This window comes from Chanos chanos, chromosome 3 (genome assembly GCF_902362185.1).
Source record: "Chanos chanos chromosome 3, fChaCha1.1, whole genome shotgun sequence".
NCBI lineage: Eukaryota > Metazoa > Chordata > Actinopteri > Gonorynchiformes > Chanidae > Chanos > Chanos chanos.
In genome coordinates, this window is record NC_044497.1 from 5,401,464 (window position 1) to 5,418,248 (window position 16,785).

At 42.5% G+C, this 16,785-nt stretch overlaps 3 protein-coding genes across 4 annotated transcripts; 1 reads left to right on the forward strand and 2 right to left on the reverse strand.

Annotated features, from left to right (window-relative positions):
• Window positions 1-1,691: 1,691 nt before the first annotated feature.
• Window positions 1,692-4,819, reverse strand: fam162a (family with sequence similarity 162 member A). Its single transcript, XM_030769615.1, has 5 exons — window positions 4,651-4,819; window positions 3,339-3,443; window positions 2,528-2,639; window positions 2,120-2,228; window positions 1,692-1,879 (listed from the first exon to the last, which is right to left on the reverse strand). Exons 1-5 carry the CDS (start codon window positions 4,700-4,702, stop codon window positions 1,754-1,756), a joined length of 504 nt encoding a protein of 167 aa, XP_030625475.1. The 5' UTR covers window positions 4,703-4,819; the 3' UTR covers window positions 1,692-1,753.
• A 563-nt stretch (window positions 4,820-5,382) lies between these two features.
• mix23 (mitochondrial matrix import factor 23) lies at window positions 5,383-7,951 on the forward strand. Of its 2 annotated transcripts, none has more exons than XM_030769619.1 (5): window positions 5,383-5,425; window positions 6,488-6,613; window positions 7,027-7,173; window positions 7,368-7,427; window positions 7,642-7,951. In XM_030769619.1, exons 2-5 carry the CDS (start codon window positions 6,503-6,505, stop codon window positions 7,690-7,692), a joined length of 369 nt encoding a protein of 122 aa, XP_030625479.1. In that variant the 5' UTR covers window positions 5,383-5,425; window positions 6,488-6,502; the 3' UTR covers window positions 7,693-7,951. The 2 variants fall into 2 exon arrangements, with proteins under 2 accessions (XP_030625479.1, XP_030625478.1); XM_030769618.1 differs by having other exon boundaries at window positions 5,386-5,448.
• Window positions 7,952-14,183: 6,232 nt separating this feature from the next.
• LOC115808294 (cystatin-B) lies at window positions 14,184-15,973 on the reverse strand. The gene is made up of 3 exons (XM_030769620.1): window positions 15,843-15,973; window positions 15,133-15,234; window positions 14,184-14,662 (listed from the first exon to the last, which is right to left on the reverse strand). The coding sequence occupies exons 1-3, from the start codon at window positions 15,906-15,908 to the stop codon at window positions 14,534-14,536; spliced, it is 297 nt and encodes a 98-aa protein (XP_030625480.1). The 5' UTR covers window positions 15,909-15,973; the 3' UTR covers window positions 14,184-14,533.
• Window positions 15,974-16,785: the final 812 nt, after the last annotated feature.

A 16,785-nucleotide genomic window follows, 5' to 3' on the forward strand; every position in this document is an offset into this window, starting at 1 on the left:
AAACAAATCCAGAATGAACTTGATTTTAGTAGCTCAAAAGCTCTAAGATTGTTTACTAAGTTTTTGTTTTGTTTTGTTTTAAATGTCAGATTTTTTTTTTCCAGAGAGTTGAGCAGCTCCTTCTGTTCAATACTGCGGATGTGTATTGAAAATGGTGCGTTTGTTCTCTGTTCTGCCATTTGCATAAATGCTGTTTCATGAAGTCTCTCGGTTGTTGTGTTATCTTTGTCACCGTTTAATCAGAGGTGTGTCACTGATCTGTGGCGTTTGGTGTTTCAGTTATACTGTACTTCCAGGACCCTCGTTCTCCGTGATTGGACTAAATACATCCGTACTGTATTACCTCAGTGTAGTCTCTTTCCCCATGCATCCACTCATACATTCAACAGGTATACACGCAGACACAATCATTTGCCCTCCTATCTCGGTCGTGCATTACCAGTGTCTCTCTCTCACGCACGCACGCACGCACGCACACACACACACACTAACCACAGTGATGATGGTCAGTCAGTTTCCCAGGGCCCCCTGGCCTATGTGTTTCAGTTACACTCACTCACACATCTGATTCCACTGATGAACTACTCATCAAATCACTGATTCGCTCAATCAACTGTGATAGTGAAGGGGGGTGAAAGCCACGATATGCTAAGCAGGGCGGGAGGGGGGGTCATGAGGGATGGATGGAGAACCAGTGAACACACAGGATAAAATCTTCCAAGGGCCGGTTTCCTCCACCAAGATTAAGGCCGGTTCAGGGCTGAAGGAGCCTGGTGACGAGACATTGTTTGCCCAGATGTCTGCCTCTGATATAATCCAGGACTTGTGTTTATCTTTGTGTTGGAAACCTGCCTCAAGTATTTCATGCATTATTCTGAATTTAGTGTTTCAAGTTGCCATACGAAACTCCTCTTTAATGGTTATACATCAACAAATAAAGTCAAGTTTAACATGGAGAATCAAGGGGAATATCAGAAGGCCAACACTGATGGAAACGTACATATGTTTAATCAGGTACTTTGGAGCACAGGTGTTTGACACGCTACGTGAAACCACAGGTATATCATCACTGTCCCTTTCAGTCCGTGATTGTGTATTAATGTTTGTTTGTTTTAGTCAGACGGACATCTTTGTATAATGATTGAACGATGTGTCAGTGAAGTTTTTTTTTGCTTTTGTTTTTCCTTTCGTCTTTGTAAACTTAATTTCACTCTAGTCTTTGTGACCAGTGTTGAAAGATGTATGAGAATCAGTCAATGGCCGAGGCGATGATTCTGGATCATCTAAACCCCGCTAAAGTGGATCTTCATCTCCTGTATGAGCTTGATAAAACGAATGCCAAGTCGTGTAGTTGTTTAGACGGTACCATTCTATTTTAATACATTCATTCAAAAAAAAAAACAAAAAAAACCCCACAGAAGCTTCTAAAAAAAAAATCATCCCCTAATTTCAAAACCTTTTCAGAGTAAAGAATAAGGCCTTATATCTATCTGTTGACTGAGAACTGTGATGTATAATGCGCAAAAAGTCCTTGTCAGTCGGAGAACTGGGTGTTGGATGGAGAACTGGGTGTTGGATGGCGTCTTACGATGTGTAACACAATACCCCCCCAGGGGGCCCTATAGGGACGTGCTCAAACTCTATTAACACAGGCTGGGAAGGGGTCTCTCCACTGGGGGGGGGGGGGGGGGGGGGGGGGTGTCGAAAAGTAGTAGGGGCCGTGAACACGCTCTGAGGGGCCCCCGGGGGCCTCTCACTGGGCTTTCTCAGCGGCCATGGCTGCGGAGGCCTCTGCCTCTTTCTTAGCTCTCAGCTCTTCCCGCCATCGGGCTTTCTTCTCCATGTTCAGGGTGGTCAGGTTCTCGTTACGGCCTGCGGCCTGCAGAGGGGGGGACAACTCAACATTTACACTCAGATATTTTTCGACCGGAAAGCAGGTACGGGGGTGGGGGGTGGGGGATGTCAGCGGTACAGAAAAAAAAAAAAGCTGTTGGCAGAGTGTTAGCAGAGCGGTGCATTCATCCAGACACACACACATACTCTAAGACGGCTCATTCTCTCAGATCTTTCTGTCTCATGTGTTAACGTGTATCTCACAGACGTTTCTCTGCTGGCTTACCTTTTTGCCCAGGAAGACCATGAAGAGACAAGATAGAATAGTCAGGCCCATCATGATGTAACAGATCTTCACGCGGACTCTGTTCCTGGCCGCATCAATCATCTCAAACCTACGGCACATACGAAAGAAAAAACGTTACGTGCTGTGTCTGGATCACGTCAGAACCTTCAGGGGACTTGTTCCTGTTCTCTGATCTATCCCCCCAGATAGCGCTAATTACATCAATTACACGTAAGAACAAGAGACAAGACATTGTTTGAACTTGAGAGCAGAGGCTTTCTAGTGCTCCACCAATGAGAAAGCGTCACACTGGTCACGTGACCCCCGGCGGTACACTCGAGTCTGGGTAGGAGAGTGCCGGGTGGTCTAGGAGTTAATCCCTTGTCCAAACAGGAAGAGGCTACTTACGACACAATCTCTGGGATCTGCTCCTTGGTCTTGAAGCGTCCAGACCAAACCAGAACCTTCCTGTCCCAGTCACTTGGCCGGTACCCTGGTACCCTGAATCCCAGGCGTTGAGCTTCAAACATAGGGGCACAGTGAGAGAGAGGGGACGAGCAGAGAATGAGAGGAGACTCACAAACATCAAGTTTCGTTTGTTTTTGTTTTTTACGCTCACGTTGACTCAGTGTTGGGACCCCTACGGTCGCGGTTTTCTTTCACACGCTCTGTCCATCCCAGTTCAGCTTGGGCGTGACCCCATTTCCCCTTTTATCTCATGCGCAGGGACAAAAACAAAAAACGAAAAACTTTAGCCCAATTTATAGAGCAATGTCTTCCTCTCTAGTAACACGGCCCAGGAATTCTGCGGTTTGTTAGGCTGCTGTACGGTCCCATGCAAAATGATACGGTGCTGCTTTCCTCTCCTTAGATACTGATGGTACTGAAACTAGCTTTATATATATATATATATATATATATATATATATATATATATATATATACATTCAGACAGTTAAGAGTTACCTTCCAGTTAGATTGTGGATTCCTCACATATGACTAGCTCTCCCATTGGAGAATAATGTGACAGTGTTAAACATCAACTGGAAAACTAGTTCTTCCACTGACTGGGAAAAAATGAATGAAATTGTAACTTTGTGAGTGTGAGGAGGCTTGTGGTGGAGTCCATAATTCCGCAGTCTTAACACTGAGAGTGAGGGACCGTCTGCAGTGTACTATTCACGTGCTGACAGTAAGGGACCGTCTGCTGTATACTAACTGTGGGGTGGAACATGAGCGGGGGCCTGCTCTGCTCCTCCCTCCTGGGGTTTGCTGCACAGTCGTCTCCTGCTCCCTGCACCCAGTGCCAGCCTGCGCCACTGGCCTAGAGAGAGAAAGTGAGAGAGAGAGAGAGAGAGAAAGTTAGTTGTTAGTCAAATCAAACTGCGTGTGTGAATAAACTGGGTGTTCCTGCTGCCCTGTAAATCAAAGATAAAAATGTGTGTCACTCGTGGGTTGAGCACTGACCAGTTAAAAGTTATGATGAAGTCTTAACTTTATTACGATATTAACACATGCATTCAAATAAATAGTAATTTAAACAGACACTAAAGTGTCTAGATGGTTCAACATTGTTGTTATTTTTTTTTAATCCTACAATGACTGCAATCTCAAGGTTGCCCTGCTCTGCCGTTCACGATTTTATTTTCTGTTATACCCTTTATTTTGGTTAGAAACACTGTATTTGTATTTGGCTTGATACCAGCATTTACATCATGGAAAAAATGCTAGTCTATCTAGGGATATCACAAACAATCCATGCCCGAATGCCCCCGCCTATCCTGTTTACACCTGTCTAGGTCTAAGGGTGTGACTTGTCGTGTGAGCGACCTGGCTGGCAGCCGAGTCATACGCAGCTATGGTATTTTATTTCATTTATCATTCACAGTACAGAAGACAAACTATACGATACCGTGATAGAAGCATGACGTATGACACGAGCTGATTCTATCAGGTGGGTGACTGGTATTCAGGTAAAGCGGAGCTCAATCTCAACCTCACGCAAAGGTGAATCGAGTTAACAGAGTTTATGCCCTGACAGTTTATGGTTTCCTTTTACATTCAAGCTTTTCAAGTTCAGACATGATCTGCGCCGCTCTCTTTGTGAACATCATGGTTTTATTTCAATTAACAATTAAATCTGACCCAGAAACGAGCCGTGCCTTGATGACAGGCTTTCCAGATCTAATAAGAGATAACTCTTCACCAACAGTGAAGACTCGGTGGTACCAAACTCGTCACAACATTTAAACAATCGTTACAGTGTAACAAAACTACAGCGTTCCCAAAACATGAACTGGCAGCAAGGCCAAAAATACGACATATTGTGCTAGCTAAAAAAAGACAGGGAACAAACTCCAAACGAAGCACTGATTGGTTCACTTGGCGTCGATATCGGCAATCAATATTTAACAGAATCATGGTTACAAGGCGGTCGGCGACAGTTTGTACGATGTATTACGTAGAGCACAAAACAATTTACCTTTGAGCAACCTCCAAAATAAAGCTTAAGCGAGACACGATGTACTGACCCATAAAAGTGCCCATGGCACTGCGAGATCTAGTGATCGCGTTGAAAATCATTTCCTCGGAGATCTGGTTGTTTGTGAAAGTAAGCTTGATGGTTGTTAAGCCATGAAATTTATCCAAATTCTTGTTTCCAGGTAAGACACTCCTGCAACTACGTCAAGCTGCAGTTCCGTAGCTGAACACTGTGTGACAACATGCATAACACAAACGGCCCTGGCCAAGGGTGTAGGACCCCGTGTGACAGACAGGACTTGTAAAATGTGCCGGTTACAGGTATTGAATTACCTAAAGTAATCTGATCGCACATAAATTCTTAAGAATAGATACATTCATTCGTATGATCTTCAATCCTATTATTTTAACTAGTTTATTGCGAGTGCGATATTTGATTACATGTAGTTGTTTTTTTTCTGGAGTAAAGTATTGTTAAAACTTTTTGACGATATTTTAAATGTTGACGGTTATTAGTGATATACAGCTTCCATTGATTGTGTTAATCTGAAAAAGAGTAATTTACGTTTGCCATCGTTTATTTACGTTGTTTTGAGGAAAATGTTTATTTATATTTTTTCTCATCGTTGAAACGAACAATCATATAACAGTAGCTTAATGGTCCATTATATTATCAATTGTCCATCATGCACTGCACACAATACACCTTGCATACAGTTTAGATGTCTTGTTTTTTCATTCAGGCATATGAAGGGGCACATCTTTACATGTTGAGCGTTGGGGACCCCACGTCCACCATGGCGGCGCCCGGTGGTGAGTTAAACTGTGAGGACTTTTCGATGTTTCAGGTAAAAACCTTTCGACACACTGTGACAACGGAGTCAGAATAATAAATGGCGTCGTTCACACATATAGGCATCGATTATCAGTAACTCACCTGCGGCGGTAGCGTTGTTTAAGGGAAGGTTGTTTGAATGAGTGACCCTGGCTACATGTTGCTGTTACGTTACGGGCAATTCACTGTGCACCGAGTTACGGAATTACTCAACAATATATGCGTCGTCTGTGTTCACTAATTGCATACAACCTCGTAATGCTGTTACGTTCACAGTGTTTTTTTTTGGTTTGTCAATCTTGTCATATAGAATTGTTACTACGATGCACAATATGTAAATGTTCATCAAGGGTGAAGTTAGTGGTTATTCGTTTTCTTTAATACTCCATAAGGCCCTTCGGAACTGACTTCAGTGATACACATTGAAGTCAGTCTTTGACAGATTTGTTATGGATTTTGATTCTGTTCAGTTTTCTCGCGATCAGCCAGACCCCCCCCCCCCCCCCCCCCCCTCACCCTTTCCATTACACAGGTATACCTCGGATCAAAGGGTTTTTGGTTTCCAGCCATCTTATGTGTAATGCTGTCCGCAAACCACCGTTTAAACAAATTCAATTTGTTTCATTTATGTTTTGTTTGACCCTTGTATTTGTTTAAATGGTCTTAGTTTAACTTGCTTTTTCATCATACTGTAGTTTACGAGGGGTGTACAAAGTTTTTGCTGTACTTATGCAATGACAGAAGAGAAAATAGGGTTGAATTGAGTTGTCCAAAGAAGCAGAAGCAGGGTTTGGCTGAACAGCCATGCTGCATCTGCTGGATCATTTTAATTTTTGGCTGTGGAATTATTTAGTAATGTTTTAGATAAGTGCAAATCCTACTTCTTATCAAAATGCACCCACTCCTCTCCTGAAAAGATGTCAGAATATGCTTTTATTTACACAATATGTACTCTCCATTAAACAGCCCTCAAAATACCCAGCTTTTGATGCGTGTTTATATTCTCTCTCTCTCTCTCTCTCTCTCTCTCTCTCTCTCTCTCTCTCTCTCAGGAGGTGTTAAGGGTGATGCGCACCATAGATGATAGGATTGTCCATGCTCTGAACACCACTGTACCTACGGCGTCCTTCTCAGGAAAGGTGGACGCCAAGCAGACCTGTAAAGAGCTCTATGAGTCTGTGAGTGTCGCCCGTGTTCAGTGTGTTCAGTCTGACTGACTCCCGTGGGTACTCTGTAGTGGGTGTAGTTTGGTGAAGTCTGTGTGAAAACGAGTTTTGCATTTCATGCAAATCCAAGTAAAACCTGTCTAATTTGTGGGTGCATGTGCGTGTGTGTTTGTGTGTGTGTGTGTAGACAGCAGTTTGGTGAGAACTGTTTACATTCTTGCAGAATTGCATAGACCAAATGTCTTAGGACATAAATATCTGATGCATCAGACACAGAGAGAGAGAGAGAGAGAGAGAGAGACTGTGCTGGTGGCTGTTGGTGCTATGCTGGTCTGATACCTTTTGCTTAAGAGACAACGAGGGATTGAGTGAATGAACAAGTGAGAGTTTGAAAAGCTCATCTGACTGTGTTTTGTCATTGACAGCTTTTGGAAGCCCACCTCAGTAGAGACAAGGCCATAAAGAAGTGTATAACAGAAACGTCCGCGGTCGTCACGCAGTTACGTGAGGAGAGGGCTAAGGACAGTGACAACCTGTCAATTATCAAACAACTCAGGAAGGAACAGACCAAGGTAATTCCCTACATATCCACAAGGGGGCAGAAAGACAGAGGCAGTAATTAATCTGATTCTGTTAAGTTGGGTTAAAAATCCCTTTCATGATATGCATTTTTTATTTCATATATTTGTGTGTTATGCCCAGAGTGACTGTATGTCGGCACTTGTAAAAGTTTGCTTTGGTTAAAGTCCTTTCTTTCTTTATTCAGTTAAAACTCATGCAGTCAGAGCTGAATGTCGAAGAAGTCGTTAATGACCGAAGTCTGAAGGTGAGAACATTAGCAATGAGGTTTGTGTGTGCGCATGTATGCATATATTTGTATGTGTGTGTGTGTGAGAGAGTGTGTGCACGACAGAGGGTAGGAGACTTAAGCTATTGATCTATATGTAGTGCTCTGTATGAAAATACCAGACCTCTTCGTCTTCTCTCTGATGGCCACTGGAATGTCTTATCACCTCATTGTCATTTTGATACGCATGCAGGTTTTCAACGAGCGTTGCCGAATCCACTACACCCCTCCAAAGATCAAGTGAATGTGCGTGCGTGTGTGTGTGTGTGTTCTGTCCTGTAACCCGCTGGTCTGTGGAGCTGCCTGAGACTAGGAGCTGGAGCCAGACAAAGACACTGCACCTCAGACTCATCAGAACCTGAAACCGAGACCGCAAACACCACCCGGCTCTCCTGTCCGTTACCCACGGCTACGGCCGCGGGTCGCCACGGCAACAAAAGACAGCTGTTCACAATGCACCTCTGTGTCTTTTCATACAGATGCTGTACAAAATGGATTTTATAAACAATGAAATGGTTTTTGTTTTTCCCGTGGCTCAGATGTGTCCGATGTTGCACTGCACTGGGGGATTGGGAAACTAGGGTTTGAATACATCTGCAAGTTCGATTTACATTTACAAGTGGGGCCAGGTGAAGAGTGTCAATGACCATAAACTGTAATCAGAAACTAGCCAATCAGTGTGTCTTGTGTTCAGATATTAGGACAAACCTGTAGTGAGTACGAGTTACACGGATAAAATGTTTTGACATCAGATGTTACATTCCCTTCAGGCAACACGCGCGTATGTCTAAGCCAAACTCAGGTGTAACTGGTCACACATAATATGCACCAACACAGTGATCACATAACACAATTCTAAATCACGACTCACAAGCTTGGATTTGTGACCTCTTAGAAGACTGACAATGTAAGGGGAGAGCTTGAGTATATTAGGGGCACAGTATCTGTTGAGAGGAGCCGTGATACATTGGTTAACCAAGCGATCAATATCCCATCATGCACCGGGGCATGGGGTAAGAGTGAGGACGAGACCTCTGTGGCTTCGACAAGAGCGTGGTTGTTAGCGTATGGCGAGTGCTTCAGCAGCCAAAACAAAACGAGACAAACAAACAAACAAACAACAAAAAAACACCCCACACATCCCACACAACACTGCTAAACTCTGTCACGTGAGGTTTCCTGTGGAACGGCAGTGAAGGTGATGCTGGTAAGGAAATGGGAAGGATGAGGGTTAATGAACCCGGGTCAGTGAGTGGTCCAGGGAGCGTTTATTGTCTTACCATGGTTCATGGTTCATGGTTCTCCCCGGCTCCTTACCGGGCAAGGTGAACAGAAACACATATAACGCTGTTCAGAGTCATCAGCTTCATCCTATGAATGAGCACTAAAAAGATCAATAAGCATGTAAAAACAGTATCCAATGGATATTATACTGCATACTCATTAACCCCCCCCACACCCCCCCCCCCCCCCCCCCCCCCCCTTGACTTATCATGTGAAATTCAGAAACAGTGCCTAAAATTGTACTTTCATGTGCCATTGGCCTCCTGTAGAGAGAGCTATACAATTTATGCTAAGATGTTTTTCAGACTGTTCTGGTGCCTTGATTTGGCTCTGAACACCCCATTCAGTCACTTTATGTTCACGTTTCCTTTATTTCGGGCAGCTGTCTGTACGACCTGTTCCATGTTAATCTTTGCAAATGTCGATGCTCTGATCAAAAACACAGGGAGGATTTGAATGGGCTTCAGGCAAACAGCAGAGAATCAGCACTAACCTGAATGAAAGAAACACTGTGAGGTTACTATAGGTCAGCTTAGGTCCAGAGCTGCACTAAGGGCCAGGGAGCTGTGACATCATTATCCAGTAACTTCTGCTCACGCCCTGGCTGTGGAGGCCATCTGATGTTGTCAGTATGAGGTAACTGAGAGGTACATGTGGGAGTGTGTGATGTGTGTGGGCTTCTTTTAAGGGTGAGCATCTGTATTTTGAGTAATGTACAAGGACAGATGGTTGCAGTTACTGGTAAGTGAGTACTTCAGAAAACCACAGAAATGTCTATTTCTTAACCATACTCTGACAGGCAGTATGACAGTATCAGGCTGGGGAGGGAAATATGACCTGAAAAACGCATTCCTAGTTTATGTGAGAGAACGAGACCTTGGCCAAAGAACCACACACAGAGAGACTATCTCATAGATACAAATGGTTTTCTGCTTATTGTCAATGACAATTTTCCTATCATAATGTTTTCAAAGTGGAGTTTAGCCCCTCAGTTCTGGAACATGTTTTGAGTTCTGGAGGTGAATTCTACGTTCTGGAACGTGTTTGATTTGTGGAGTTGGATTCCAAGTTCTGGAACATGTTTGATCTGCCTCTTCACTAAAGTAAACAGATAGGCTGATTTGTTACACTAATTAGAAAGGATCATTTTATGAACCAACGTTAAGAAAAACATTTTAAGATGTTTTTAGTTCATCATCTTTAACTTCCCCTGGATTCTCTTAGAGAGTCTTTAGTCTTTAACCCTTCAAAACATGGCAAAAACATTTTTTATTAAAGAGAGAGAGAGAGAGAGAGCAAAACACGAATACCCACTTACAGTTAATGAAATACATAATGCAATCAGTTAAATTCTTACATAAAAGTGACCATCTCAAAGGAACCTGGATGCAACGCATATGAAATATCCTGCATCTCCTAGTAAATGTAATTCTAAAGGTATCATAACAATATCAATTACTCAGTAAGATAAGAGGGATTAGGAGGCTAAGGAAATTGAGAGAGAGAGAGAGAGAGAGAGAGAGAGAGAGTGATGTGTATATGTGTGTATGGTCCTCTGCATGTTATCAGGTTTGGAGTTTGATTAATGCTGTACTTTTATTGCTCTATGTACATGAGAGAAGTGAATGAAAGAGTAATTCAAGAGCATTTGTTGGCCGTGTCTGTTTCTGTTCTCATGGAAGCCCTGCTAAGCCAGGACAAGGCCATGAAACTGTATGAGAGAAAGATTGGCTGTTGTCACTTGGTCACATGGAGTCTGAGCACATTGATCGCATGTCAATCATGAAATACCTCAAAAAGGAGCGGGCCAATGTAATTCCCTAAATCACCACTATGTGGCAGAAAGGCACCAAGAAACTAAACGGGACACAGAGCTGGTCACAGAAGTTTTCAGGTGTGACCCTATTGAGATGGGTTACAAAGCTCAGTGCTTCTATTTTATACAAAGTCAATAAAAGTGGAAAGATAGCGAGTGTGATAGGACATCAAGCACTTGCCACTTGATTTATGGTCAGGAAGCAATTTCAATTTTGAAACAGCAACCATATTCACAATTAAACCTCAAGTTCATACCGTCAAGGAGATTTAGTTTATTGTATGGAGCACACACACTACGAACCCAAACCCTGTTAAATGTGTTCTTGTAAGGCCCTAACTTTGAAATGTCTGTTGATTTTTTTTACTTGCGTACACTTGACTTTTTCAACTGAAATTTATTTGTTATAGTTTCTACAGATTGGTAAGAATTTGACCCTTTTTTTGCAAAAGTACCACTCTGAGAAAGGAAAGTGAAATTTAAAGTTAATGTTAAAGCTCAGTTGTAGAGCTCTGGGAGCAACTACTACTTAACCAGTGTAAGTTTGTCTCTCAGAACCATGTTGACGGGTTGCAGTTTTCACTAAATGTTAGTTTCCAAAGCCTAATTCTGAGTGTATATTATGTGTGTTTACATTAAACTCAGTGTTCACGCGTATGGAAACAGCTGTTTGTGTTCAGTTAAAAATACACGCAATCAGAACAAAATATTGAAGAAGTTAATGATGACCAAAGTTTGAAGTTGAGAACACACACGTGTGTGTGTGTGTGTGTGTGTGTGTGTGTGTGTGTGTGAAAAGAGAGAGAGAGAGAGAGAGAGAGAACGAGACTTACGACTGTGATTGTTTACGCTGTACAGTGCTGAGCCTTTATCTCTGATGTCCTCAGAACACGTCACATCACCTCACCGACCTTTTTCCCCCCTCACAGATTTCCAGCAAGTGGTCCACAACACCTCTCTAAAAAACAAGTGAATGCTTGCTTATCCTGCTCCGTTCAGAGAGGTTTCTAGGCTACACTAGACTAGAAACACGTGCATGAATGAGAACCAAAATGAAATCATTCACTGGCCTTTGTTAGGCAGCAGTCATACCCCCCCCCCCCCCCCCCAAAACAGGCTTCTCCCTGCCACCACAGCTACTGTTGTGTTTCCATAGAAACCCATGAGAGCTGGTTGGGTCAAGGGTGCGTCGGTGCACATAAACTGTAATCAGAAATAAGCTATAAAACATTCTTGTATTGATAGGATTATACAATTCCGGAGTTATTCAACTTGACTCATGTAAAACATTACAAAATCGAGTGTTATATCACTCCATCGAAATGTTACATCACTCCAGTCTCTTGCATTACAACCCATTTATCAATCAAATAGGTGACACGGTTTATCAAAGCAGGCTGATATAACACAATCATAAATGCCTCTTATACACCTGGAATTAACTACAGTCAACTCCCAAAATACACACTCGAGCCGACGAGGGACACAAAGTGTATTTAACCGGTTGCTGCCGCAAAAGCGTAAAAGTTCTCCTGATTAAGTGAAACAAAAGTGAACGAACATCCTGTCTTGTTTAGGGATGTATGAGTAAGGATGTTAGGTTCGCCCAGTGAGTCAGCCGTTGGTTTGATTGTAGGGCTATGGACTGATCAGGAGTTCCAGTGATGATAACTGTTTGACTCTGTGATATTCATGAAGCCGAATGGTTAAGGTGACGTTGGCATGGAAGTCTGAGGGAAAGACATCATCAGCCAGATTCAGCTGTGTGGTCAAATGCACAAACTCCTCCACAATGATTTACATAGGCTGATTTAGGATTCACAGCACAGACAAGCTAAAAATGAATGCAATGACGGTACGTATCCACCCGTGGCCTGAGGAGGTAGTTTCACAAAGTGAAACAGTGTGTCAAGAACTTCACAACCAGGGACACTGTAGTCAGATTATTAACGAAAAGAAAGGAAAGAAAAAAAAAGTAACTTAAAAACATGTATGTTTGTATTTGTATATTTGTAAGGAAAGTGACATGGGCAAAACAGGCAGTGGTCTGCTGAGCAGAGTGAAAAAAATAAAACTCGGTCTTATGATCAGATGAGCCAGTTTTCGTTCCTCATCTTTTTGACGGGCATATGATTAACTCAGACGGGAAGCTACAGTCTTGAGTGTTCACTATCCACAGTGAGGAGTTCAGATACCTCTATCATAGCTTGGAGTCTGTTTTCCCCATGATGGGGAAATCCGTTGAACCTCCACATGGAGGGCCAGGCAAATGGGAAATAAACGCCTGGCCGTTAGCGATCGTTTTCGTCCCGCGATGAAATATTACTGTCCCGATGGGAGTGGTGTCTTCTCGGATGACAGTGTCCCTAAGCACAGGGCATGAGTGATCACTGACGAACATGAAACCAATGCCAAGTGTATACCATGGATGTCTCACTCAGATCTCAACCATGTGGTGTCTTTTCCACCACCATAAGCAAAACAGCAAATGAGGGAATTTCTCAATGGCACGCTATCTCTCTGGTAGAGTTACAGACACTAAGAGCCTCAGACGAGATCGACTTTACGCTCCTCTGGTGGCTTGATTCGTCCTGACACTCCCTTGAGTCACCTTATGTTGGTGTTCCCTTTGTTTTGGGAGTTTCCAGTACATCACTGTTAAGAGTATTCCGTAAACTTCGTAAAAGTCCGTAAATGGTGATGCCATGGTGAAAAAATGAGCTCTTAATGGCCTTTTATCTAAAAGAACAGTACAGTGGGTATTAACTTGGAGTAAAGGCCGGAGAGTTGTTTTTGAGTTTAGTTATAACTCGCACTCTCTCAGCTTTAACACTGGACTGAATGCAAGTCATTCATTTCCTTAAGTACCGACCACACCCTGAATGTGCTAGACAGTCCAGCGGTGTCACCTTTTGACAGCTGTTTAAACAGAGACATGAGAAATGCTCGTGTGTTCCTTTGAAAAACAAACATCTGTTTGAGGAGAAACTTACGAAACAAAGGGGAGCAGGTTTAAGTGAATGAGTGTTGAGTGAATGAGTGTTTTTCTAAAAAAAACGCTGACAAAATCAAGTGTCTCAATTGCTTAACCGTAGTGCGATGATTCATCCCATGTGTAACTGGCAGACTTTTGAAGGGTATGTGGTCTGAGAAATATCTTACTGTTATCTTACAGCAGAGTCAAGAGGCTTGGCCTTATAACCACATACACAGTTCTCTGGGAGGTATTCGGTGAAGATTTCTCAGCTGGCTAGATAGCTTGAAACAAATGGCAAGACTTTCCAATCAGATTTTTGGGGTTTTTTTGGGGGGTGGGGGGGGGGGGGGGGGGGGGCTGTTCTCCTATTGCGCAGCTTTGACACAGGGCAAGAGTTATCTATCTGGCAGATTGAGAAATCCTGCTTTTGTTGAGCTCCATCCTGATGAATGTGACTGTCAATGTTTCTATCCCATTTGTTTCCAGACAGAATGCAATTCGTTTTAAATCCAAGTTCTGGAACATGTTTGATTAGCTCGTTGCCTTAAAGAGAGGAGTGGCTTTGTCACGTTGGTTTAAAAAGAGCATTTTCAGACATAAACACTTCAATCAACAAGCTTCAACATGAATTCAATGCATGATCTTTAATTCGTCATGGTTCCCTTTGACTAAGTGCAGCTACTACATCTCTTGTTGAATCAGTTACACACTTGCATACTGCATATGCACACTGCTTGGATGGATATAACACACACACATCATTATGTTAAAAAAATCCTTCTTTTACAGTAAAAAAAAAAAAAATCATGTTTTCCAGTAAATTCATTTTTAAAAAAACTGAGTTTGCCTAGTACTGCTAATGTATGGTCTCTACATGAATCACACAGTGGTAACAGATGGATTGCTTGGGTTAAACGCTGTTAGTGGGGGTGGGGGGGACCCCTTCAGGGCCTGGCTGTTGTGGTGTGGACTCCGGGTAGCGCTGCAGTCCTGGGGGGGGGGGGGGTCTTAAAAGTACTCGATGGGATCGTGGTGGGCCTTGGACGTTTGGAGGCTGGTCAGCTCCAGTTTCTCTCCGGCGTGGGGCAGCATCTTATAGACACGAAGGTGAATGTAGTCCTCCCCACCGACGTGCACCTGCGTGAAGGAGGCGATTACAGAGAAATGACAAGAGATGGTTCTAGAGAGTTCTGACAGCGGTTATTTAAAGACCGTACGAACAATCTCTCTAAATGTCTTTGTTTAAAAACTTTTATTTAATCATGACAGGGCCATAGAGTATCCTTGCCCTTCTTAAAAGCTGTCATGTTGGACTAAGAAACCGGGGGAGAGCAGGGTCTGCTTATGGTCACGGAGAGGAGCAGAGAGGACATGACCAGCACCTCCTCAGCACTATATCAGCACCTCCTCAGTGCTATATTAGCCCATCGGTCATAATATTACATTAGCAACACATACCACTTTTTAAAATTATTGTTAACACTGTGAGGCTGTAGAACATTAGTAACACCAGATCTAGGGGAACAAACACATCTCTGTTCCTTATACAGGGCATCACGCCCTGCCTAATCATGTGACTATTTCTAACATCCACTTCTCTGCTGCACCTTAATGAAGTAGTTTGTCCCTGCCACCAACTGAGTCTTGTAAGTCTTGGCAGTGAAAACTTCAAACGACTGTCCAGCTTTCTGCTCTGCGTGGGACTTCATCTGTTGATAAAAAGAATGAATTAGCGATGAACATACAACCCATCACATCCAGTAGCGCACAGCATTTGGCTAGCGGGTTATTACACTGAGACAGCTTTGGTCGATCAGTAGGTAGTCCAAGTTGTTAGAACTAGGTTGTGTCGCAATGGGGAAAACCAGAACTTGATACACAAGTTTATAAAATTTGTATAGACTTGTTATAGGACGGTGGGAGGTCGAAAATTTGAATGCAGCTTTCAGTTTAGCTCAAAATGTATTTGTCGAACAGAGCGTTTTTTATTCTATACGTGTTGTACAAAAACAAACAAACAAGCAGTCAAACAAAACAAACAATCAAACAAAATCAATCAGTCAATCAATCAGTCAAACAAAACAAACAAACAAAAACAATAACCACAACAAAACAAAACAGGGTTCATAAGTGTAAAAAGACAGAGCACGCTTACACTAGAAAACTCCAAAATAATTGCAGTTATTATAAACTTGTTCGTAACGTCGAAAACTGTGAATGGATTACTCCAAAGTAATTACACACCCACCTAAACAAAAGTTCCAAGGATGGCGTGAAGGCAAAAATGCTATAAAAGACAGACTAAAAGCACACAAACCTCATCGCAAATGCGCTGCACCTCTTCATTGGCGTCTTTTGCCTCGGTCGTTCCCCCACAAATCATTTTACACGGAGAATAGGTGCAAACTGTGATTTAAAATTGTGCTGATTTCTGTCAGTCACTCAGTTGGCACTGGATAACTGTCTGTTTGCTTCCTGGTGGTCAGGTGACATTTCTTTTGGGGCATACCATTGGCTAGCCTGACAGGGGAGTTTTTCGTAAATGTTGCAGCGTTTATTACAACAGAAAGAATAACACAACTATCTACAATGCATTTACAGTTGTAAGTTTTAGTCTAAAACTATCCCGTGGAATACAACGTTATTAATATTATATATGCATATATTACACTACGATCATTTGCAAAATCACTCCTTCCAATGGTTTAATCGGCGGAAAATTTTCCAAATATTACTCATCAGACTTACTGCGCGCCCACGAGTGTTCGAATTACAACGAAAAAAATATCCTCTTCCATGATCGTCTCAGTCTGGTTCGGTGTTGACACAAAGCAAAGAATTTCTATCGACAAAGTCTCTGTGTTACAAACGTATTTGCTTTAATGCGCCGTTACAGGATGTTGAAAGAACAACAGCAACAACAACAAAATATATCATCGTTCGGAAAGCATTTAAGGACATTTCAATGATTCGATACAATGAAACAATGAAAGCAAATGTTTTTAAATTTACACTTACTGAAAATTATACTCATTATATCATACGCCACTGCAAATCTGTCGAGGAGCACTTCTCACAGGACCCACCGAAATATTTTGCCAATTCAAAATCTAGGAATTTTTAACAAAACAAAGCTCCGACTGCAACTGGATTTTACCTTTGTTCAGAACGACAGCTGCACACAAAATATAGCTTATTCGCTCATGACTTGTAGCCTTTACGCGGTTTGACAATGCTACAGGTCACGTCACGTACAGTCA